At 37.0% G+C, this 25027-nt stretch overlaps 1 protein-coding gene across 11 annotated transcripts in view; it reads left to right on the forward strand.

The window, feature by feature from the left end:
* The window catches only part of SRSF11 (serine/arginine-rich splicing factor 11), a 56066-nt gene that overhangs the window by 12297 nt on the left and 18742 nt on the right, over nucleotides 1-25027 (forward strand). For 7 of the 11 annotated variants that reach the window (XM_015569595.1, XM_015569589.1, XM_006754430.2 and 4 more), the window contains exons 2-8: nucleotides 3784-3994; nucleotides 8899-9032; nucleotides 12817-12926; nucleotides 14748-14840; nucleotides 16787-16836; nucleotides 18236-18363; nucleotides 19979-20060. In XM_015569595.1, the coding sequence (XP_015425081.1) occupies nucleotides 3784-3994; nucleotides 8899-9032; nucleotides 12817-12926; nucleotides 14748-14840; nucleotides 16787-16836; nucleotides 18236-18363; nucleotides 19979-20060 (808 nt within the window). Of the gene's footprint in view, nucleotides 1-3783; nucleotides 3995-8898; nucleotides 9033-9681; nucleotides 11151-11627; nucleotides 12927-14747; nucleotides 14841-16786; nucleotides 16837-18235; nucleotides 18364-19978; nucleotides 20061-25027 lie in introns of those variants that run through there. The other 4 variants (XM_015569593.1, XM_006754435.2, XM_015569628.1 and 1 more) reach the window with 3 other exon arrangements.

Raw genomic sequence — 25027 nt, forward strand, 5'->3', positions numbered from 1 at the left:
GAGGCCTGCAGTGGCAGGCGGGGAACGTTGGAGTCCTCCATCACTGAAGCAAGCAAGCCTCATGTTCAGTTTAAGCTGCCTGGCTGCCAAGCCGCCATCTTGGCTGGAAGTTAATTTGCATATCTCGCTGATTAGCCAATGGGAAGGGTAGCAGTCGTACGCCAATTACCATGTTTCTCTTTTATTAGATAAGATGATAACTGACTTAATAGCACTATGTAAGTTTAGTGTGTACAGCATAAAGGTTTGACTTACATGTATTGTGAAATGATTAAATAAGTTTAGTTAACATCCATCTCATAGAAATAAAGAAAAAGATTTTTTTTCCTTGTGATGAGAACTCTTGGGATCTACTCTTTTAATAATTTTCATATATAGCACACAGTAGTGTTAAGTATAGTCATCATGTTGTATACTATATCCCTAGCACTTATTTTATATCTCGAAGTTTGTACCTGTCAACCACTCTCTTCTACCCTTTCTGGTAATTAGTAATCCTATCTCTTTTTCTACGAGTTATTTTGTTTACTTGTTTGTTCGTTTTAGATCCTACTGTGATGTTATATAGTATTTGTCTTTCTTTGTCTGACATATTTCATTTAGCATAATGCCCTCAAGGACCATTCATGTTTTTAAAAATGACAGGATTTACTTTTTTATTGCTGAATAATATTTGAGAGAGAGAGAGTGTGTGTGTGTGCGTGCGTGCGTGTGTGTGTGTGTGTGTGTGTGTGTGTTCATCCATGGACACTTGCCTGTTTCCATGTCTGAACTATTTTAAACAATGCTGTTGTGAACATGGGGGTGCAGGTATCACTTCAATATAGTGTTTTCATTTCCTTTGGATATATTCCCAGAAGTGGGATTGTTGGGTTATATGGTAGTTATATTTTGAATCTTTTAGGGAGCCGCATATTATTTTGCATAGTGTCTATACCAATTTACAGTCCCACCAGTAGTGCACAAGGGTTCCTCTTTCTCCACGTCCTCCCCAGCATTTATCACCTGTCTTTTTGGTGCTAGCCATTCCAACAGGCATAAGGTGATATGTATTTCCCTAAAGATTAAGGATGCTGAGCATCTTTATGGGTACCTATTGTCTATTCATATATCTTCTTTAGACAAATGTCTATTCAGGTCCTTTGCCCGTTTTTAATTGGATTACTGTATTTTTTTTTCCCTGTATATTTTAGATATTAACTTCTTTTCTTTAATATATATGGTAACTGACTTATAGCACTATGTAAGTTTAGACAACCCATCCCATATGTTGTCTTTTCATTTTGGTGATGGTTTCCTTTGCTGTGCAGAAGCTTTTTAGTTTGATGTAGTCCTGTGTGTTTGTTTTATTGTTTGTGCTTTTGGTGTCCCATCAAAAAATCATTGCCAAGTCCAATATCCAGAGGCTTTTTTTCCTATGTTCTTTTCTAGGAGTTTTATGGTTTCAGGTCTTTAACCATTTTGAGTTACTTTTTGTGAGTAGTGTAATATAGGGGTCTAGTTCAGCCGTAGGCAAGCTACAGCCCGCGGGCCAGATCTGGCCGTTTGAAATGAATAAAACTAAAAAAATAAAAAGACCGTACCCTTTTATGTAATGATGTTTACTTTGAATTTATATTAGTTCACACAAACACTCCATCCATGCTTTTGTTCCGGCCCTCCGGTCCAGTTTAAGAATCCATTGTGGCCCTCAAGTCAAAAAGTTTGCCCACCCCTGAAGGGCGTGGGTTTAGGTATTTTAAAGTCTGAAGTAAAATTGATGACTGTGGTTAGGAGTGGTGGATGAAGAGGATTCCTACTCCCTAACCCAATAGGCAGGCCTGTGCTACAAAACCCGCTGGCCCCAGGCAGGTGAGACCAAACCCAATGAGTCATATCAGCTATGATCCCTTCTCCACACACTAATTTTGATTGTCTTCTCCACTCCCCTCTCTGGTCCCATTTTATGTGGACCAGATAATAATCACAATATACTTTAAGTGCATATTATCTCTTACAATGCTCCCAATCCTGGGAGGTGGTTGCTTTTATATATGAGATCTTTTTTAAAATATATTTTTATTGATTTCAGAGAGGGAGAGAAACATCAATGATGAGAAAGAATCATTGATCGACTGCCATCCAGCACATCCCCTACTGGGGATCGAGCCCACAAACCAGGCATATGTCCTGACCTGGAATGGGACCATGACCAACTGATTCATAGTTTGACACTCAACCACTGAGGCACACTGGCTGGGCATGATACACAAATTATTTTTATCAAACTGTTAAGAATCTGTAATTGGCAGTTAAATATGTCATTTTCAAAATGGTAAGTTACATTTTTTATTCAGAGATACACATTTGTGAATGACATAGATTTAGTTGTAATTTGTAATTTTGCTGAGGCTTACATTCACCAACCCATCCTGTTCTATATAAGAGCTAGCAGAAGTAACTTAGCTAGTAAGTAGACTAGGCCAGTTGGCTCTACATCAAATCTCAATAACTTTGTGTTCTGATCTCTCACAAATTATACTCTTAACTGCATTATTTCACACAGGTATTTACTAATGAAAATATTCCATAAAGCCTCAGGTGTTAACCTCCAAAAATATTCAGGATCAGGTAAATTATTAAACAATTGTCATAGAATAAATGGCTCTTTATTAAGGCACGTGTTCAACATATGTATTAGGTATTGACTGTGTGACAGACATTGTGCTAGGTCCTAAACTGATCCAGAAAATTCACAGGGGGTGCATGTCAACATAACAAGTTAAACGTATCCCTTGTTGTTACGCAGAGAAGTTGTGGCAGTGAGAGAAGAAACCCCTACAAAAGATGGCAGATAAAATGAGGGAGGTCATTAATAACTTGTATAAAGACAGTGAAATGAAATATTTTGTCAGGTTTAGGGAACTGCTAGTCATTGAATAACACTAGATGAAAGGAAAATAATTTAGATGTGGCTGAAAAATTATGCAAGGATCTTTTTATAGTCAAAAGCTTCGGAAAATTATTAAGCAAAAATATGCATGTAAAACATTTTTTCTGTAGTCTTCAGATCTTATACCTAAATATATTTAGGTACAGCACAATGTGCTCTTAGTCAACCTGTGAAATAAAATTAGCTTATAAAAGCACTAATAAATGTAACATTAAAATACCTTTTTTGAAGGTTTACTGACAAAGCAAATTATAACAATTTAATGTTACCGAGATGCAGAAAATTTTATACTGGTGGAGAGGAAAATCTTGGTAGGTAGGGTGGAAATTTCATTAGTTAACTCCACAGATCTGTAGTTAGAAGTATCTGTATATAAAAATATTGTGGGCATTTTTTAATAAGAATAGTTACTAAAGTGTGCATATTTATTTTGCAAGGGAGTGGGTATTGCCTTAAAAAATTCCACTTTTTAAAAAAATAAGTGGGGAGCGGAACGAAAAGCGATGACGTATTTCAATAGACCACGGAGCCTCTCGCGACCTCCTGGCTGCGAGCGAGGCTGGCCTGCGCCTGCGCGGGGCGGAGCCGACGGTGACGCGCCCGTGCGCCGCAAGGCATTGTGGGGAAGTCGGGCCCGCAATTGAGGTGGTTGGAGGCGAGGCCGTTTGTTTTCTCGTGGGCTCGAACTCGCGCGCTCTGTTCCCTCCCCCCCGGCGAGCGGTGGGGCGGAGAAACGGCGGCGGAGGCAGCAGCAGCGGCTGTAACAGTGGACACCCTCCTGTCTCCTCTCCGGCAAACGGTTCCTCTTTCCCCTCCTTCTCACTGTTTGTTGTGTGTTTGATGTGTTAAAGCAGGAGCGAGCAGCGCCATGAGCAACACTACCGTCGTCCCCAGCACTGCGGGCCCGGGCCCCAGCGGCGGGCCGGGTGGTGGCGGCGGCGGTGGCGGCGGCACCGAGGTAATCCAGGTGACTAATGTCTCCCCGAGCGCTAGCTCTGAGCAGATGCGGACCCTCTTCGGTTTCCTAGGCAAGATCGACGAACTGCGCCTCTTCCCGCCGGAGTGAGTATCGTCCACCATCACCGTTTCGCTAACTCCTCCCAGCCTGGGCCTAGCACCATTTCCTAGGCCCTGCCGATGCTTCGGGAGCGGGAGCTTTGGCTGAGCTGGCTGTGCGGCCCCTGGGGAAGCATCTGCCTGCTGGGCTGACTAAGGCGGCAGGGCCAGGGGTTCGGGGATTAACCTCCAACCCCCGGCTCCTTAAATCGCGCCAGCAGGGTCCTTCTTTGAGCAACTAAAGCATGATGACTGCATTTTATGTGTCTTGGTTAATCCTTTTTTTAAAGTTATTTCTTTGAGTTCTTTGGAAAGTAACAAAATTGCCCGTTCCTATGTAAATTTATTATTGAACTTTGTAGGTGGTCGTTCACTTATTGCTAGGTATTGCTGTTCCGGGATTCTGGCCGACTGAATACATATAGTTAATATATTAACACTCTTCACAGCAGTAAATCAGTGAACCCGAGTACATAATTTTAATGACAAAAGAAATGGGTTATAGCTGAAAGTTAGAGTTTTCCTTTGTTTAAATAATGTATATAGTTATGATGTTTTACAGTTCTAAATTTTTAATTTAGAGTATATGGATTTTTTTATCCTGTTGTCTCACATTTTTATTTCAAAAGTATATGAGTGGATTGTAAAGAAAAGTAAAGAAGCTATGACGCTGGATAAGATGTGATAATTATTAGAACAAACATTAGGAATAAAAGAGTCTGCACTCTCAAAATTCAAATGTTACTTTCAGTATCTTCCATCCCACTTGGTTTTATGATTACACTTTAGTTCTAAACAGGAAATAGGAATCTGCTGTTTTGGTGGCTGTGATAGATAAATCATTACTCTATGTACTCTCTAGACCAAAATAATACAAGTTGACCATACTGTGGTGTTTATGAGGTATTATCGTATTTTATCACTTCCTATTTAAAATATTTTCAGATGATTCTTAGTGTTTTCAAATTGTTGTGTTGTCTTTAATATTTAGGGGAATATACCTGACAGAGATTTTAGAATTATTTGCATGAGGTGTACAGTTCTGGAAACATGTATTTGTAGTAATCTTGAGTAGAAACTCAATTTGCTTTGGTAATGAAGGACAAATAGCTTTCATAATATGAACATACAGAAATAGATGTTTTCCTGTTAGTTTTTCTCACAACATATTCCTCCTTAAGTTGTTAGTAAAATTAATAAACAGTAAATGGCAGAAAATTAGTCTCACATTTGATTATATTCAAAGTATTTGAGATACTGGATTTATTTACAAAATAATTCTTTCCAGTCCCACAAGTTATTAAGAATTACAATTAGGGACATGGTTTTAAAGAACTTAAAAATGTTTTAAAATAATGGAATGGTTAAATATCTTGTAAAAACAGATCCTATTTCTAATATTTAGAATTAAAATCTCAAGTAAAAATATGGACCACAGTATAACAAGGGTTTCAAATGGTTCACTCCATGCACATTTACAAAGGGACCTTTAGTTTTGTCAGCTCCCAGTTGCTGACCTTGAAGTGTTTTGTTTATTTTGAAGATGCTCTTTTTATGATTTATTTAAAAGATGACAAAGGGAGGTGTAATCAGCTTTCTGGCTTATCCTTTACCCATTCCATGGTCAATATCTTAGAGGGATACTGGACTCAGGGCTTTTTGCTTTATAACCCAAGGAGTAGTTTCATCATGTAATCAGGATAGCCGATGTACACCAGATAATGATTTGGGGTACTGTACATTAAGAGGACATTCCCTGTATTGGAAGAAGGAGTTATATATTGACACGTTTCTGCTCTTTGACTCCATATGTGTTCCCCACATACAGACTATTTTCTCACCTGAAAATGTACAAAGTTACAATGTAGTAAATGCTGTATTATCTTAGTGGCTTCCCTAAATTGAATAGTACTTATGTAGATGTTTACTTTTGTTGCTAATCTTACATCCCAATAGCTCATCTGACCTGCACAATTTGGAAATATTTGATAGACAATTTCTTTAAGCTTGCTACAGTTTTCAGTAGTTTCCTGTTGACAATGTGCTATGGAGTCTTAGTAGTCCAAGAGGGTTCATTATGTCAAAACTTGGCTGTTAGAATATGCTTAATTGGCTCAGATTACATAAAATTATGACTATTATAGACACATTTGCACATGGTGTGTTGTTGTTGTTTTTAGGGTGTGCATCCCCCTCCCCACCAAAGGCATTCATATCCCCCTGGAACTCTGCTCATTTCCTTTTGTTGCTCAGATGCCACCTAATCTGTTTCCTGATCACCCTGTATAAAAATACAGCACACCTGCTTCGTCTTTATTCAGTTTAACTGCTTTGTTTTTCTCTATGGCACCAATCATCAACAGGTTAAGTGTAGTTCTCCCTCTTCTAGAATATGAGGTCATTGGTTGGGGTCATAAATAATTTGGGAGACTGGAAGTTGGCATGTTTTAAAGTACATATATGATTGAGCCCCTGCCTATGGGGGTGGGGGGGGGGTAGATCCTGGGATCTGAATCATGCCAAACATTTCAGTGGTAACCTCCTCAAGAAGGTTTCTCCCTTTGTTTTATTCTTGAATCCATCTATTTCCTGGCTCTTCTAAGCCAAAAATTGCTGGTTTATAATTTCACCCAGTGATAAAATTTCCTGTCTTCACAACAGATACTGTAACCCTCTCTTCACTATGACAGCCCTATAGCCATTGAAAGTATCTGTCATTGTTCCTCCCATTTATTCTCTTTTTAAAAGAAAAATGGTTACTTTAATTCTAGTTCCTAAAATGCACGTTGGAAATTAAATAGTGCTAGATGCTTTCTAATTTCATCTTACTCTGCTCTTACAAATCTAGAGGGAGAATGTATTTAACCGTATTTCACAGATGAATGAACTGTAATTCATGTAGGTAGTTTTTTACACTCAAGCCTCTCTACCAGTGTCAGACCTAGTATTGGAACTTCAGTGTTGTGATTGTCCTTTATAACTTGATCATGACTTTCTTGATTTAGCCTCGCAGCTTGAGTGGAATCACTCTTTTACACGTAGTAGGTATTCTTCTATGTTTGGTTTTAGTGGGATTTCATAATGGAAAATATAACTGGAATGTTGATAGGGTAATGATCCCAGCAAAGCATATATATGTCAAAAGTGTGCAGTAACTACAGGCTACTGTAACACTGCAGGTAAACTTAACTTCATTATTTAAGTAAATATTTCAGTGACCAAAAATAGATACTTTAATCATTATATAAGTAACTTATATGCTACTTTACCTTAAAAAAATTTTAAGGTAAACTAAGTTCTCTCCCTTATCTAACTATAGCATTTAAAGAGCTCTTTAGTGGTAAAAATATGGATATCAGAAAAGAAATGCAAATTGCTATATATAGCTTTAGTACTAAAACTGCTGGAATTGTATTCTCTCCACTACTCTTGGGTGTAACATTATTACATTTTCCACCAGTGGTCCTTCATATTTAAAAAACAAAACACACTATGTCTACATTAAAAAACACTGTAGCCTTTCAAAAACATTTAGCAGTAAGCTTCTATGACAAGGTGGCTTAAATTCTATGTGGATGGATATATTGTCAACTTTGCTTTGAGCTTAGATTAGGATCTATGCTTAGTATCTAAGGGCAATGCCTTGGGTAAACTTACAAATTCTAAGGGGTTTGAGGGTTATACAGCTTTATGTTAGTCTTCATTATAAGTAATGAGGTTTTATTTTCATGTTAGTGCACAAATTGGGATTGGGGGGGGTCAGCAAATACTTATCTCTGCAATACCTAGGGTAACCAAATCTGATGTAAATACATTTTTGTGTACACTTGAAAATCTAGTTTATTAAGAAAATTAACAATAAGCCTCATTCTAATAACATTCAAAGATACTTTAGGATTTTCCTTTTCATTGAGTCTTAAAATGTAATTGGCTTACATTTGGCAGAGGTTCTTTACCCTGGGTGCATATAAAAATTGTCAGAATTAAAATAAAGAAGGGGAAAACAGTACTTCATAAGAGATCTTGATTTAATTGCTGTGGAGTAGAGAGCCAGGGTATTTTTTTCTCCACAGAAGATTCTGATGTATGACCAGGATGATGTGATTACTGCTGCCATAGGGCATTGGTTTTAAAACAACTTTTGGGTTGGGATTAGGGAGTAACTCCTGCCCATAGTTAATCTTTCCCTCTCATAGATGGAAAGTTTTGTGGCAGAAATTTGAACCACCCTATATTTAAAACAAAACAAAATCTGCACTCTCTTAATTTATCTTACCTTGTGGTCTGCTATAACTTGTAAGAAAGCAGTTTGCTGAGGGAAGTGACTCCTTTGCTTATTGAAATTTTGCATACTAGTAACACTAAAGGGTGGAGTACTGTTGCCATGTGTGCTTAAAATTTTTTCTCTGATGCTATAGATGAAAGAGGACAGGGCATTTTATTTAGTAGGCAGGTAAAGAAAACTCGATTGTCAAATAGATATACTTTTCCACAATATTCTTTTGTTCCTAAATTGGTGAATTCTGTATATTTTTTGCTCTGAAAAGTTTTCTAAGCCAAGACTACTTACTACCTGTATTTAAAAATAACTGGTATTGGTATTATTTTTCTTCAAGTGTTGACATTTTTGTGGTCTGCTCAACCTCTGACACTTGAGTTTTAAACAATTTTTAACTGTGTAAACTATAAAGTTAAACAATGATTGCATGCGTGCAATTTGCTCTACATGAGTTAGTGGATAGTTCTTTATTTGTGATGTCATTTTTTAAAACTAGCTAACTAATATATGTGCAGTTACTAATATCTGCCTATTTTGCTTTGGAAATGCAGGTGTGGGTTTATGAATCATACACTTACGTTTTAGTTGATATTCTTTCCCTCTACTTTTATGCAATTTGTTTGTTTTTCAGTGATTCACCTTTGCCAGTCTCATCCCGTGTCTGCTTTGTTAAATTCCATGATCCGGACTCAGCAGTTGTGGCACAGCATCTGACAAACACTGTATTCGTTGACAGAGCATTGATAGTCGTACCATATGCAGAAGGTTTGTGCTTTGTTTACCTACCTATGTGGGCATCCAATGATGACCATCTACCTCAGTATAGTTTTAGAGTGAGTGTTAGTAGCATGTTAAAAATCTAAGCTATTAACAATTTGAAACCCTTGTTATACTGTGGTCCATATTTTCACTTGAGATTTTAATTCTAAATATTAGAAATCGGATCTGTTTTTATAAGATATTTAACCATTCCATTATTTTAAAACATTTTTAAGTTCTTTAAAACCATGTCCCTAATTGTAATTCCTTAAGATACATTTACTTAGTTAATGTAACATTGAGTTTTATGAAAAAGTCCTGAAAGTGAATGGTTCACTCCATGCACATTTACACAGGGACCTTCAAATAGATGCATGATGTTATTTGTTTTGAATAAAGGACCAGGCTTTATTTTTTTAGTGCTTCCTCACTGACAATTTTACAAAAAGATCCCATATTGAATTCCAGTATACCAAGGGTTGCAATGATTTTGGTTTGTATGAAAATTCAAGATTTCCTATAGCCTAGGTGCCAGATGGGCACTGGGTGTTTTGTTTTTATTGCCAGATTTTCTTGTTCATTCTTGCTATATTTTCTAGAATATCTCTAAATAATAAATTCTTCTCTCTGTTATTTGTGTGTGTGATTTTTGTAGTGGAGAAGGCAAATGCAAAACTCTTCCTGATGACTGAAAAACAGTGGGTCCTCTGCAGCTACAGGGGATTCTAGACATTAACTAAAGGCCAGCAAGCACTCAAGTCCCCCAAGTGTTTTTCTGGTGTAACCATTTGTTAACTACATTTTCTTTTCTTTTTACATTTTAGGAGGTTAAAGTAACTTGACAGAAATAATGAGCAGGGTTTGGGGAATCTTAAAAAAAAGCCACTGTGACAAGACAGCACTATTTTAATTCCATTTTGTAAATTTTCTAAGCCATATTTTATAATTAGTTTGTTCCCAATGTACTGCTACTTTATTTGCTTTTTGTTATCTATAAATTTTGATCAAAGAAATAACTGAAATATAAAATTACTGGATTTTAATTAAGATAATAATTATGGGGTTTTAAGTTAATTTTGACCAGGATTTAATGCTTTCCCCTTTCCTTAATGTACTGGTCAGTGGAAGCAGAATCTTGATATTGTTTACTTTAAATGCTATCTCTCAGCTCTTTGAATACCAATGTGAACATTTACACCATACCTTGTAAAAATTGTGAAATGTCTAGTCCTTAAAACTTAAACAAATTGCCTCTGGTTTCTAAAGAACTTAAGTTGCATTCATAGATGGGGTAAAGGCATCTATATAATAGTACATCTATCTCTATGATATTAAAGTGTGTCGACCAATTTAAAGGTTTTAAAATATATATGCTGATAAACATTTAATTTAGTATGTTTTGATTAAGCAATTCTTTTTATATCAGTTTGCCTGTTGTAGGATAAGACTTACCACCAAAAGAAAATTTACAGAATTCAAATTTAGAATAAGTAAAATATAGATGATAGTTTTTGGAACAAGGGTCAAATCATGTGAGTAATGTGCAAAACATTAGCCTTTAAATTTAAATAATTCTTATTGGCTAAGTTTTATATCAAAGTTCCCGAGCCCTGGACATAATACAGTATATCATAATATAATTGGCTTTTATAAATATTTTTAGACTATGGTAATTTTTCTGAATCTGTTTCAAAAGTGAAATATTTAGGAGTGTATGTGGAATTACCAAAATACTTAGTTCTGGAATCTATTTTTAGTGTATTTAATAATGGTATGGTATGCTGTATTAATGTTATCTCCACTAAATAACTGATGTACTCAATCCATTTGTCACCATTCACCCTAGTTTTAGCTTTGACACTTTGGTGTTGCTTCTTGATCATGTTTTAGAACAATAGACACAAAGTATACGGTAAGGAATAATCGTAATTGGTAAAACTGAGATAGCTGGATTTGGAAGGAGCTCTTAATAGTAATGGATTTGGGGGTTATTTAGGTTCCTTGGTTAATGTTTGTTTCTTTTGTCTGTTTCTTTTTCTTTCATTTCTACACATTCATGCAGTATTTCATGGTTCTATCAAAGCAGCAGTAAAAAAAATACTCTTGACGCATGAAAATTAACTGGTGAGGGGCCTCATTGCTATTTTTAAATTGTAGTTTTATTTTCAAATAGTCTTTTTTTAATCAGAGGATCAGATGCATGACTTTTTTTTAATGGATGCAGATCTTCTATCAGGTGTCTCACAATAAATTCAAGAGGATTGTAGTTTGCCAGATATGTTGCAAATGCACTAATTTGAATAAGATGTTGATATTTAATATTATCCTCTTGAGACATAATTTTGCATGCAAGATTATCCCATAATCTTTGTAGGTTTGTTAATATTGATGCATTAATGCCCTATATCTAAATGATCTTCTCCCTCCCCATCCCCCTCCATAACTCTGGGTATCTAAATTGATGACAGCTCTGACACAAGCAAGATAACAGTGCTGTGTAGTATACATTTGTTTATATTATCGGCACTTCTCAGTATAGGTGGAAGGAACCATTACCTTTATTTAACAGTGGTTTTTCTTTTTTGTTGTTGTGTTTTACAGTTCTTTTCCCTGGTTCAGCCTGAACTATATACCAGGCCCTGCTGAAAATACCACCCAACAGTTTTCTTCTGCAGCTTATCCAGTTTCTCTTAAGTGCCCTGTACATATTGTATGTTTTATGATGAGATGCAGTTTCTTAATATGTATTACAGAAATACTACTGGTATTTGCAAATATATAGTTTAATTGTATTATTGAACTCTCATTTTGGGGGCTTGGGCACATTAACAGATTAATCCATCTGTATAGGGCTTTTGCTGTTGGATAGAATTTAAATTGTGTACATAAATATTTGTCTTAGGACCCTTAGATGTTATCTGAATACACAGTTTAGGCTTTAAAAACAGATTACATGTTGTTTTCGAGTAAAAAGTTTAGGAGTTTGCTTAAGTTAGCTTTTGAACTCACACTGTATAGCAGCATTTTTTGGTATGGTTAGCATGGCACATGCTGGAATATAAAGCATTTTACTGTACAGGTAAGGAATGTGCCATGTTATTTTACCCCTTCTCTCTCTCTTTCTCTCTCTCTCTCTTACTCCCCCACACACATCCAGTGTGTATTCAGAAACCTTCAGAAACATTCATTTTCATGAGTCAGCAAAAGCCCTACACTTGATTCCAACAGAATATTTCCTTTACATACTTTCCTTCTCTTAATTTTTACAAAATTTGTATGGTAGGTGTAAAAGAAAATCATAGTAACTGTACCATATTATTAACCCCTAAATCAAACTTTTTTTGTCTTGTGTATCTTGATTTTTCTGTGTGCTTTATAGTGAAGCAGCCGACACGAGTCGTTGTTCATAAAACAGCTTTTGAAAGTTGAGAGCACACCCCTGGAGAACCGACTGTGCTTGCTTACGTTTGGTTCATGACTTAAAAATCGAGTACAGGTGATGAAATCTTGGCAGTGTTAACAAAAAAGTAGTGTGTATTGTGCTATTTTTTTTACTCTAGAATCTTAACCATTTGTAGAGAAAAAAAGGAAACAAACTTTCACACATTGAAGTTTCATTCTGACATAAAGTTAATGATAAATAATAATAGAAATCAAGCTTTGTATTTTAGCGAACATAAGTACTTTCAACAAACTCAGGTGGTGTATCAGGGAGACATTTTCTGGGTGTTTTTGTGTGTTTTCTGTCTTGCAAAAGGGTGTGTTCTAATGCAAGGATGTTTCTCTGCAGGAGTTATTCCTGATGAGACTAAGGCTTTGTCTCTGTTGGCACCAGCTAATGCAGTGGCAGGTCTTCTGCCTGGTGGTGGACTCCTGCCTACTCCTAACCCACTTACCCAGGTACTAGCTCTGTTGAAATCTTAAAGGATAGAAAGGAACACAGAATTGTGGATAAAGCTAAACATATTTGAGCTTTTTAAGTATTGTGATTCTAGTTCACAGAATGATACCATTGTTTATGATATTAAAGTCTATTGCAATCATAAATCCTAAAGAGAATCTCTTAGAAGTTTGCATTTTAAGAATATCTGTTACATTGGTTTTGCCACTGATTCAGAATAACTCAGTAATGTGAAAAAAGATTTCATGGAGCATAGTTTGTTTTAACCAGGAAAAAAAATAAAGGTGAATTTCAGACTTGTTTCTTTACCAATGTTTTTTTATCTTTTGCTCTTAACTGGGGGTTTGAATTAAGTAGGTGTCTTAAAATAAAAATGTATTTGTGGATATATATTTGATATGGGGAATAAAATATTCAAGTTGGAGAAAAATTTACTTGGTAATACAAAAAGCATATCATTATAGAGGCAAAAGGTTCTTTAAATGTTATGTATTGAAACAACTCAGAAAGACTGCAACTGGTCAGTGGTTTCACAGATAAAGCAAATGATAGAGCCTCAACTAGAACTTTATAACAACATTCTTTTTATTAAATTATTTTGCCTGTCCAAATAGTTTAGTTAACTGTTAAGTGAACAGTATGTATTATGAAGGAGAATGAGATCAGGAATTCACAGCTTTTATGAGTATGACTGATTGTCCCATATACAATGTGGACCTTGAGAAATTTGTAGACAACTTTGATGTATAAAATTGTGTAAAAGCCACAATAGCTTATATAATAGTATTAACACAGTTTTTTAACTGTACTTAGTAAATAGTTAAATCGCAGAAAATTTGGAACCTTATATTTATTAAAAATTAATTGGAAGCTAGGAGAACTTTTATAGAGAAGGTCAAACTGCCTTCAAAGCTATAAGATTTTGTGTGGTTTGTGTCTTAAATTATTGATTAATCAGAATTATCTTGGACAGGAGACATAATCACACAGTAATTTGAACAGTATAAGGAATTAGTAACTTGTAACTGGACCTTACTAAGGGAATTGTAAGAATACATAAATTGCAGATATAGGAAGCAACCATTACTTCTAGGGCTGAAGAAGAAAGAGTACAAGGGGAAAAAACACATTTAGATGAAAGGGCTTTGCAACGCTCCTCGCATAAAATTCAGACCTTTGAAAGGGTTGGATGCTAGAGAAGTTTCCCAGGGTGCCACAGAACTTGTTAGGTAGCTGCCCAAGAAGATGGCTCTGCAACTTTCTGAGAGGTGAAGGCCACTGGGTATTTCATATGGTGCTACAGTAACAATCAAAAAGGGAACATAGAAACAAGGAAGAAAAACCCATTTTACAATGTCATTCCAGTTCTTATCCCCCAGTAGATAAAGCTTTTAAGATTCCATCTGTCAATGGAGAAGTGACAGATGGAATCAGCTATCTTCAATATCACAAAACAGGGCAAAGAACTGGATTTGGAGCTAAGAGACAAATATTTTTTATTGGCACAAGAATATATTGAATTTTTCCCCCTAAATTCTTATTGTAGGGATACAGGTGTTATAATGACATGTGGAAAATGAGGCCAGAGGTAGGCAAACTATGTCCATTTGTTTGTTGTATATGCCTGTTTTCAGGCTATAATGGTAAAGTCAAGTAGTTGCAACAGACAGCATATAGCCTATGGACTTAAACTTAGTTCTTTGCTCTTTAGAGGGCAAAATAACGTGACAGCCTCCACACACACATCTCTCTCTCTCTCTCACACACACACACTCTATAAGGAACAAATGAAATTTTAAATAAAATTTGTAATTTCACAGATTGGCGCTGTTCCATTGGCTGCTTTGGGAGCTCCTACTCTTGATCCGGCCCTTGCTGCACTTGGGCTTCCTGGAGCAAACTTGAACTCTCAGGTATAATTCAGTACCCTTCAAATTTGAGCTCATTATAATTAAAGACTTTATTTTATTTATAACTACTACTGGGCATTTAAAAAGTGGAAGATAACTAATTACTATGGTGTAGTATTTTTTCTCATACAGTCTTGTTAAAAAGATTTAAAAGATCACTGCATTATTAGCCTATTAACCCATTAAAGAATTTTACTTTATATAATTTATTTTATTTTTTTAGTCCTCATCCAAGGATTTTTTGTTGTTGACTTTTAGAGAGAGAGAAACATCACTCAGTTGCCTCCTGTGCACACCCTAATCAGGGATCCAGCCTGCAACCTAGGTTATGCGCCCTGACCACAAATCGAAACCTGCAACTTTTTTTGGTATACAGAACAATGGCTCCAACCTATTAAGCCACCTGGCCAAGGCAAAAATTTTTCATTTTACATAGTTAAAAGTAGAGAGTAGTTTCACAGAAATTTAACACATCATATGTTATGGAGACTTTTTTTTTCTGTCATTTGCTCACTTGGAAATTTTCTCGCATTGTAATTGGCTGAACCTTTTTGGACATCCTTGGTGAAAATATTTTGATTTGTTATATTGGCTTAGTACTTTGAGCTGTGTTTTACATGTGTCTTTTAAGTATTACTTTCCCTCATAAAGTCTTAAATATGGAGGAGGTAATCCTGTATAATAAAAGCATATGCAAATTGTCCCCTCAACCTGAGCTCTTCCAGAAGTATGACCAGGGGGTGGGGACAGGGCTGGCCAAGGGAAGGGAGGGAGGCCCTGACCGGTAGCTGCTGCAGGCGGCTATGGGAAGGGAGGGAAGCCCTGGCTGGAAACGGGCAGCGGCTAGGGACCCTACCAGTGCATGAATTTCGTTCACTGGGCCTCTAGTTTTTCTATAAAAAGTAGATTGTTCAGTTTTATAATCTTCACTAGAGGCCTGGTGCACGAATTCACAGGAGGTTGGCCAGCCAGGGAGGGGCTGTGAGAGGGCTCCAGAGTATGTCCGGACCATCTCGCTCAGTCCATATCAGCCAGACCCCAGCAACAAGCTGACCTACCAGTCAGAGCATCTGCCCCCTGGTGGTCAGTGCATATCATAGTGAATGGTTGAGTGGTCTTAGCATATCATTAGCATATTATACTGTGATTGGTTGAATGGCCAACTGGGTGACCGGACGGTTAGGCTTTTATTATGCTCCAACTGGTAGGTTAGCTTGCTGCTGGGGTCCAGCCATTTGGGACTGAGCAAGACAGGCCAGACACACCCTGAAGCCCTAGTGGGGTCCCTCGGCCTGGCCTGTGCCCTCTCACAATCTGGGACACCTCAGGGGATGTTGGAGAGCCAGTTTTGGTTCAGCGTCGGAACGATCAGTCACTGTGACATGCACTGACCATCAGGGGGCAGACGCTCAAAGCAGGAGCTGCCCCCGGTGGTCAGTGCACTTTCACGGGGGAGCACCGCTCAGCCAGAAGCTGAGCTCATGGCTGGCAAGCACAGCAGCGGTAGCGGGAGCCTGTTCCACATCCATGTCAGTCGGACATCCCCCCAGGGCTCCCAGACTGTGAAAGGTCTCAGCCAGGCTGAGAGGACACCCTCTTCCCCCCTCCCTTCCCACCCCCCTCCCCCCAGTGCAGGAATTTCATGCACTGGGCCTCTAGTATAGGATATTTAACTTGGATAAAGCACCTTTGAGTATCCAATCAATACTATAGTAACTAATGTCATCTGTTTTTTGTTTTATTTTTTAATGTGGCTACTGGAAAACTTAACTGACATTCAACTGGCATTGTATTTCTGTTGGTCATTGATGTGCCTGGTATGTTACTTTTTTAGGTTTGCCAGGGTCTCCTAGGACATTTCAACATCCTGAGAAAAATAAAAGGAAATCATTATTGCTTTATGTATTCTCACTGTTGTTATATTTTGTGGTGTTTTTTTTTTTTTTTAGTCTCTTGCTGCAGATCAGTTGCTGAAGCTTATGAGTACTGTTGATCCCAAGTAAGGTTTTTTCTGTGTTTCCATTGATGATATGGATATAGTATTTGAATGTCTAGAGAACAGTGTTTTGATAGCTAAAAAGAAAGTTATCTCAAGGCATGCAATACGTAATTCAGTTTTCTAGAAACAGAAAAATCCAGTGGTGAGTCCATCAATAAGAGGATTTTGTCTTAGTGTAATTTGAGTATTTCAAAATAATTGTAAATAACTTATACCAAAATAATGGGGATAGAGTTAAAAACTATTTTTAGTTGATTCATTTAAAGTACATATTGAATGCCTACTATAAAGTTGTATCTTTATAGCATTTATACACTAGTTTGGAGGGGAGATGTTATTTAAAGCATGTGGATCCAACTAGATGAAGTACAGGGGTGCTATGGAAAGAACTTATTATAAGAACTTAGTTTGAAGATCAGAGAAGCTGAGCCCTAGGGGATGAATAGGAGTTAGGAGACATAAATGAGGGAAAAACAATCCTAGAGCCAAGGACTGGCATATGTCACCATCATAATGGCCAACATCTTTTAGGTGCTTTGAAAAGTTCTCTTCATGCTGTCACTTTTCTATTTCCTACTTGGTATACATAAAACAAAGTCATAGTTACTTTCAATGTAATTTGTCAGTATGTTAAATTTGAACTGAAACCTTTTTCTCCTTGGTGGAAGTCACTATCAATAAGTGGAAGAGTATGGGAAAAGGGAAGACAGGATTATTTCGCTGTAGTACTTTGTGGACTGTTTTCTTAAAAACGAGACAAAGTTCAAGTGGGTACCTGTCACCCAGCTTATAAAATGAAATATCAATAAAGTTGAAATTGCCTGTGTACCCTTTTTAGTTACATTTCCCACTCTCCCCACAAATGACTACTGTCCTAAATTTGGTGTCTAATTTTTTCTCACATGTATAAACCCTTTAAAAGTGTATCTTTAGCCTTTCCAACCAGGAATTTCATGAGTAACTTTGTTGTGCCATCAGCCTCTGCCCCAGTTTCTTCCACAAACTTAAAATGCTCTTCCCCAACAGAATTATGATGTAGAAAGTTTTTAAGTCATATGAAGAAAAGTTTCATTATTCAAAAATCGTTAGCATTAGCATATTTCCATGTATTAGCATTTCTCAAAATGTGTTTATGGAAATTGGATGAATGTTCATTCAGGTTTAAGAAGGCATTTTTCTTATTTCAGATATCCTGAGTCTTTAAAATGCAGGTGGCATTTAAATATTCAAAAGGGTATTTATATTATGTATGGTTTTACCAAAAAAAAAAAAAAAAAAGGAATCCTCCCCTTTTTTCACAAGGAATGTCTTACTAAAAATGTTATATGAAACGTATTTATTTGAAATGCTGTTGTGCATTTTAAAATGTTTCCTATCTCAATTCTTGGTTCTGTTTCAGGTTGAATCATGTAGCTGCTGGTCTTGTTTCACCAAGTCTGAAATCAGATACCTTTAGTAAAGAAATAGAGGAAGCCATGAAGAGAGCACGAGAAGCACAGTCCCTAATATCTGCTGCCATAGAGCCAGGTAAAAAACGTTAATGCACTTGTGTTGAATATTAAACTACATGATTGTTTGCAAATATGATTAGTGCATGAGTTTGAAAAGTTTTTGACTTAATACTGTAGTCATTTTTTAATTTTTTCAAATTCTGATAGAAGATCATTTAGTGGAGTGATTTTCAGTAGGGGTGTGGGGGAGGCCGGTTGGAGTTGACACCCAGACATACTTGGAAATATTTAGAGACACTTAGTTGTTGTGCTGCTACCAAATGTATCTCGTGGGCAGAGGGTCAGGGATATTGCTAAACATCCTTCACCATACAGGACAGGCACCACCCCTGCTTCAAATGATCCATTCCTAAATGTTAGTAGAGCCTAGGATTATCTAATAATTAGTGTGATTTTTTTTGTTTGTTTTTTTAATTTGTAGTTTGGGGTTGTTTTTTATAATTCATGTTTATTATATGGGGATAGCCTAATTGATTTTAGTCTATTATTTGACCAAGAGATGATGCTTCTGTTGATGCCATTTGTGTAAAGAAAAGCAGACCTTATTTTTTGCAGATTATCTTTTGAGATGGAATGAATGGTTATCCTACTGTTGGCCTGTGTTTCAATCTTTGATTCCCCCATTAAATAGTGTTTTATTTTTCACTGTTACTTCTTAGTAAGTAGGAAGAATTTTTAGTAGGTAGAGCTTTTGAAAAATAATTTATATACAATATTGGATGAATTAATACTAAGTGCTTTATGTGTGTTACCTCATTTAACAAAATGTTATCCCAAGGTAACATGTCAAACAGGACGTGATACTTTCAGTACACAACTGGATCACTGACACCAAAGCTAGAACACCGTGCTGTAGTTGTGTTCAGTGAAAACTTATAATCAGAATGACTAAAAGTGGTTTCTGTATGAATTTTTTTCTCCACTGTTTTTTAAATTATTAATAATGACATTAACAGTAATTTGAATTCTGTTAATGAAAGGCTCTGAATGTGAAAGAGGACTCATTCTCACTGAGATGATTGTTCATAAGTGTAATGGCTTTATTTCTCTTGTTATGTGTTATTTAAAAACTAGGAAATGGGACAAATCATTCTAGATCTATTTCCTCTACACAGTTAAACATTGGTGAGGAAGAGGAAAGACAGATTGTGACGCTATGGCTGGTTTTCTCAGTGGTTGGAATGTTTGCTCATGGACCAAAGGGTTAACGTATTAATCTCAGTGAAATGTAGTGAAATTTGTGAAAGTAGTACCTAGGAGTGGAAAAAGGGACTCCTTGTTTATAAAACTTTAAAGAATAAAGGGTGAAAAAGATAACTCTTCATAGATTATTTTATGAACAACACTTATCAGACTCCTGAGTCTAGAAAATGAAATTGTCAATTTGGCTAGCCAAAATCAGAAGTCTAATTTGAATCTATCAAAACCCTGGATAATTTGTGTCACTTCAGTAAGCTTCAAAGTTTTGATTGTAAAATGATCACTTGTGATATTTAAGGAATTTATGTAAATGCTGAAAATTAAGATGATGAAATTCTTACCCAATTCCTAAATGGGATTACATTAATTCCTGAATCAGATTAATCTATTTGATGGTTTTAAAATCGAGATTTATTTTCTTTTAAATCCAGATAAAAAAGAAGAAAAACGAAGGCACTCAAGATCAAGATCACGCTCTAGGAGGAGGAGGACTCCTTCATCTTCTAGACACAGGTTAGATAGATTGCTTTTGCTATTCAGTTGTACAAAGATGAATTCGGTATGCCACATCCTTCATAATTTACTGACTCTTCACCTTGCAGCTTCTGGTTAAACTGTGTTTTAGTAACCAATCCTGTTAGCAGAGTGTGTAAATAATCGTTCACACATGCATAAATGGAAAAAAGGTATGGGCCTAAGTAGGTGATTGCTACTTTAAAACCCGAAAACATTCAGGGGCAGGAGAAAGGCACTGGGACTTGAGCACTACATTAGTACTATGGGAAGACCCTTACTTGAAACTTTGACTTGAATTCTAGTTTTGCTTTTCACTAGTCTCTCCTAAGACTTAAGTTGGAAGGTCATCATGCAACCTATAGATTGATTCTCTAATGCATGAATATTTGCAAATGACACCACTTGCTGTTCTTTTGAGATTGTTTTTTGTATTACTGGATAAATTAAATGATTCTATAACTTTTTATCGTATCTAGAGTAAGACTAAATAAATTTATTGCCTTTTCCACGTGACATCCCTGTATAAATTTGGAAGGTTTGCTAAACCAGTAGATCTCAAACTTGCTGATATTAGGACCTCTTTATACTTAATAGAAAATATGAGAACCCCAAAATAGTGTTTGATTATATTGGTCATAGCTATTAATGTAGGCCATATTAAAAAAAATTTTTTTCAATATATCTTTATTGATTTCAGAGAGGAAAGGAGAGGGAGAGATAAAAACATGAGGAGAGAATCATTGATTGGCTGCCTCATGCACACCCCCCACTGGGGATCAAGCCCACAACCTGGGCATGTGCCCTTGGCCGTAATCAAACCTGGGACCCCTCAGTCCGCAGGCCGACACTGTCCACTGAACCAAACCAGCTAGGGCGGCCATATTAAAATTTAAAAATGACAGTAAGCCCATTCATGTTAACACAACTTAGAAACTACTACCTTTCTAAAAATATGGTTTTTTTTATTGATTTCAGAGAGGAAGGGAGAGGGAGAGAGATGGAAACATCAATAATGAGAATCATCGATTGGCTGCCTCTTTCCCACCCTCTACTGGGGATGGAGCCCTTAACCTGGGCATGTGCCCTGATCAAGAATCTCACCATGATCTCCTGGTTCATAGGTCGACATTCAACCACTGAGGCACACCAGCCAAGCAAAACTAAACTTTTTAAAGAAAAAATTAGAGTGACTGTTGTACTTTTTGCAGATCTCTTTAACATTTATAATATAGACACACAAGATTCTACATTCAATAAATTTTGGCTGTATAGAGAAAATCTGCCCTGACTGGTTTTTCCTCAGTGGTTAGAGCATCGGCCAGCAAGCCAAAAGGTCACAAGTTTGATTTCCAGTCAAGGACGTGTACCTTAGTTGCAGGTTTGATCCCTAGCCTTGGACTGAGTGCAAGTGAGAGGCAACCAGTGTGTCTCTCACATCAATGTCAATGTTGATGTCTCTCCCTCTCCCTCTCCCTCTCCTTCTCCCCTCCCTTCCTTCCACGCTCTCTCTACAGATCAATTGGAAAAAATATCCTTAGGTGAGGATTAAAAAATTTGTATATACACACACACATATAAAGAAAGAGAAAATCTGGCTTCACAAAAACATCGTTGGAAAAGGAAAAAGTTGTACTTTTTTCCAGGTAAACTGCAGCTAGTGTTCTTTGATATACCACCAAAACTTGACCTGTGATAGTTTCTTAAAAGATAGCTGCAGTAGGGAATCTGAAACCATAAATGAACCTTTCATACCCTCTTAAACTTTGAATGAATCTTTTTCCCAAGCATCCTTTTGTAAAATTGTGCCTTGGCGATTTGCAAAATAATCGATTCATTGCTTTATGCAAGTTTTCAAATGTTGACATGTTTTGTTATATGACAACAAAAATGGCATTTGGTGCTACCACCACAAATCTCATCAGAAAATGCTGTCAGTTCAAAATGGTGGGTTCAAGTTTTCCAAACTTTTCTCTTAAAAGCTCAGAACTTTATACAGGCAGTCCTCAGGTTACGTAGGACTCAACATATGTCGTTTCATGGTTACATCACCATCTCCCATTTACAGTATCCTATCTACTAATAGCCAAACATGGTAATTGACCGTACCTTCGCTATGCCTCCCACTGGCTAATCAGCAAGATATGCAAATTAACCACCAACGAAGATGGCCGCTAATTTGCATACTGCAGGCAGGTGGGATAGCATGAGCCCACCATCCAGGCCCCCGTGAGCAACCCTAGAAGCCGCTTGCCTGCCACCCGGGACCCAATCCAGTCCCGGGCCCTAGGCAGGCTGGCCCCGCAAGCACCAGGAGCTGACTGCCGCCTGGGACCAGATTGGTCCCGTGCCGCTGGCGGGCCCCGAAAGCCCCAGAAGCCACCAAATATGGCAGTAACTCTATCAGTAAGCACTCTGAAAGTTAGTAGCATAAATGCACCAATTAAAGACATAATGAGGGTGAATCAAAAACAAAACCCACTTTAAATATAAAGACACATATAGATTAAAAGTAAGTGAATTAAGCTGCAGCCTGTTTTGTTCAGTGGATAGAGCATTAGCCCTTGGACTGAAGGGTCCCAGGTTCAATTCCAGTCAAGGGCATGTACCACAGTTGCTGGCTTGATCACCCGTCCCTATCAGAGCATGTGCAGAAGGCAACCAATCAATGTGTCTCTCCCTTTCCCTTTACTCTCTCTAAAATTTAATGGAAAGATATCCTTTGGTGAAGTTTAACAGAAACAAAGTAAATGGCTTAAGTAACATTAAAGAGATTATAAGAAAAATATATTCCAAATTCTGTTAGTTGTATAATGGTTATGTTTAAATTATTAACACCTAAGAAATTAACTGAAGGGTACATACAATATGCTTTAGTATTTTATAGAGTTTTTTTTACATGTATGAGATTATTTCAAATTAAAATATTAAAAAATTAAAAATTAATAAAATATTAATTGAAATGTATCTGCATTACATGAAAAATCTCCTAATTGCTTCTAGCATAATTTATTAAATTGCGCTAACATTTACAAGGGTTCAATTAAAAAATATCTAAATTCTATAAAGAAGGGATTAGCCAAAGAAAATATATGCACAATCCATGGACACAGGCAACAGTATGGTGATAGCCAGAGAGAAGTGGGGGGCAAGAGCTTGGTAGAGGGGGCAAAAGGGGGGAAATAGGGACATCCTATATCTACACTAATAAAAGAGAAACATGCAAATTGGTGTCACTCTGCTATGCCCAACAGCCAATCATAGTCACTGCAAATTAACCAAACAAAGATGGCAGTTAATTTGCATATGCAGGCACAGAACGAAGACTGAAGAGGCTTGGTTTCAGTGGAGAAGCCAAGTCTCGCTGTGGCCGGACCAAAGGCCTGGGTCCCAGATGTCGGAGGAAAAGAAAACCGATGCCAGCAGCCGGGGAAGGAAGGCCTATTGCACGAATCTTTGTGCAACGGGCTTCTAGTAATAATAGTAAAAGGCTAATATGTAAATTGACTGAACGGTAGAATGGCCCGTTGCTATGATACACACTGGCCACCAGGGGCCAGACGCTCAATGCAGGAGCTGTCCCCTGGTGGTCAGTGCACTTCCATATGGGGAGTGACATTTTTATTTCTTCTTTTACTGCTAGTACTTACTACAAATGCCTGTGAAGAATACAGTGACTACTAGGGCAGTTCAGTTGCCACTACCTTTGTTTGTGCTAAGGTGATGCCAGCACTTTTACCATTAGTGCAAATGTCAACACTGTAAAAAAGGCAAATAATCTTACTATCTTGAAAATAATTTTGGCCTCATGGACCCCTTGACATTATCAAGTCATTTCTCATCCAGTGTCTTCCTCTACTCAAAATACTATAAACGGGGTGGCTTATAACCAATAGAGATTTGTTTGTGACTGGTCTAGAAGCTGAGAAGTCCAAGATTGAGGTGCCAGCAAATTTGGTGTCTAATGAGGACCTATTATTTATAATGGGCTATCTTTTTGCTGTGTCCTCGTATTGTAATGGGCCAAGGGTTCTCTAAGATCTCTTTCAAAAAGGACATTACTCTTAATCATGAAAGCTGCACCCTTTTGACCTAATTACCTCCCAAAGACCCCACATTAAAATATCACATTGGAGATTAAGCTTTGCATAAGAATTTTGGGAGGGACACAAACATTCAGTCCATAGCAGAATATTAACATGTGGTATAACTGTCTGATTTCCTTTTACTTATCTTTCCCCACCCTGTTTTATTCTTCCTAAAGATGTCTATTAAAAACCTAAATTAGAATTATATCACAACATATTAAACCTTGAGAAGTTCCCTATTGCCTGAAGGTGTTAAACCTTAGAGTGGCATTCAGGGTTTTTTTTACAATTCAACCTAGTTTTTCTTTTCACACTTGTCATTTACCACTCCAAAACAGTTAACCACAGCTCTGCTTACCTGAATATAATCATTTTCTTTATGCTTTCAAGTTTTTACTCTTGATGTTCCTTTCTACCTAATGCTCTTTCTGATACCTTCATTTCCACTTGAGGAACCCCTTTTTCTTTGTTCTTACGTGCAATGTTGATACTACTTAGAATTCCATTATCTTTCAGATCAGTGCTCTTATAGCTTAGTTTTAACACTTAAAAAGGAGAACCTGTGTTTTTTACATATAGTACCAAGTACATCCCAGGGCTCTCAACATTTAGTTTGAATTACTTTGATATGTATGATTAATGGGAGATAACAGTGAAGCATGTATTTCCTGAACAAAGTGTTCTGGACACTTGCAATAACACTTCATAACAGATAATTTTTTTTAAATATATTTTATTGATCTTTTACAGAGAGGAAGGGAGAGATAGCTAGAAACATCAATGAGAGAGAAACATCGATCAGCTGCCTCCTGCACATCTCCCACTGGGGATGTGCCTGCAACCCAGGTACATGCCCTTGACCAGAACCGAACCTGGGAC

This window comes from Myotis davidii, unplaced genomic scaffold, assembly GCF_000327345.1.
Source record: "Myotis davidii unplaced genomic scaffold, ASM32734v1 scaffold1193, whole genome shotgun sequence".
Lineage (NCBI taxonomy): Eukaryota > Metazoa > Chordata > Mammalia > Chiroptera > Vespertilionidae > Myotis > Myotis davidii.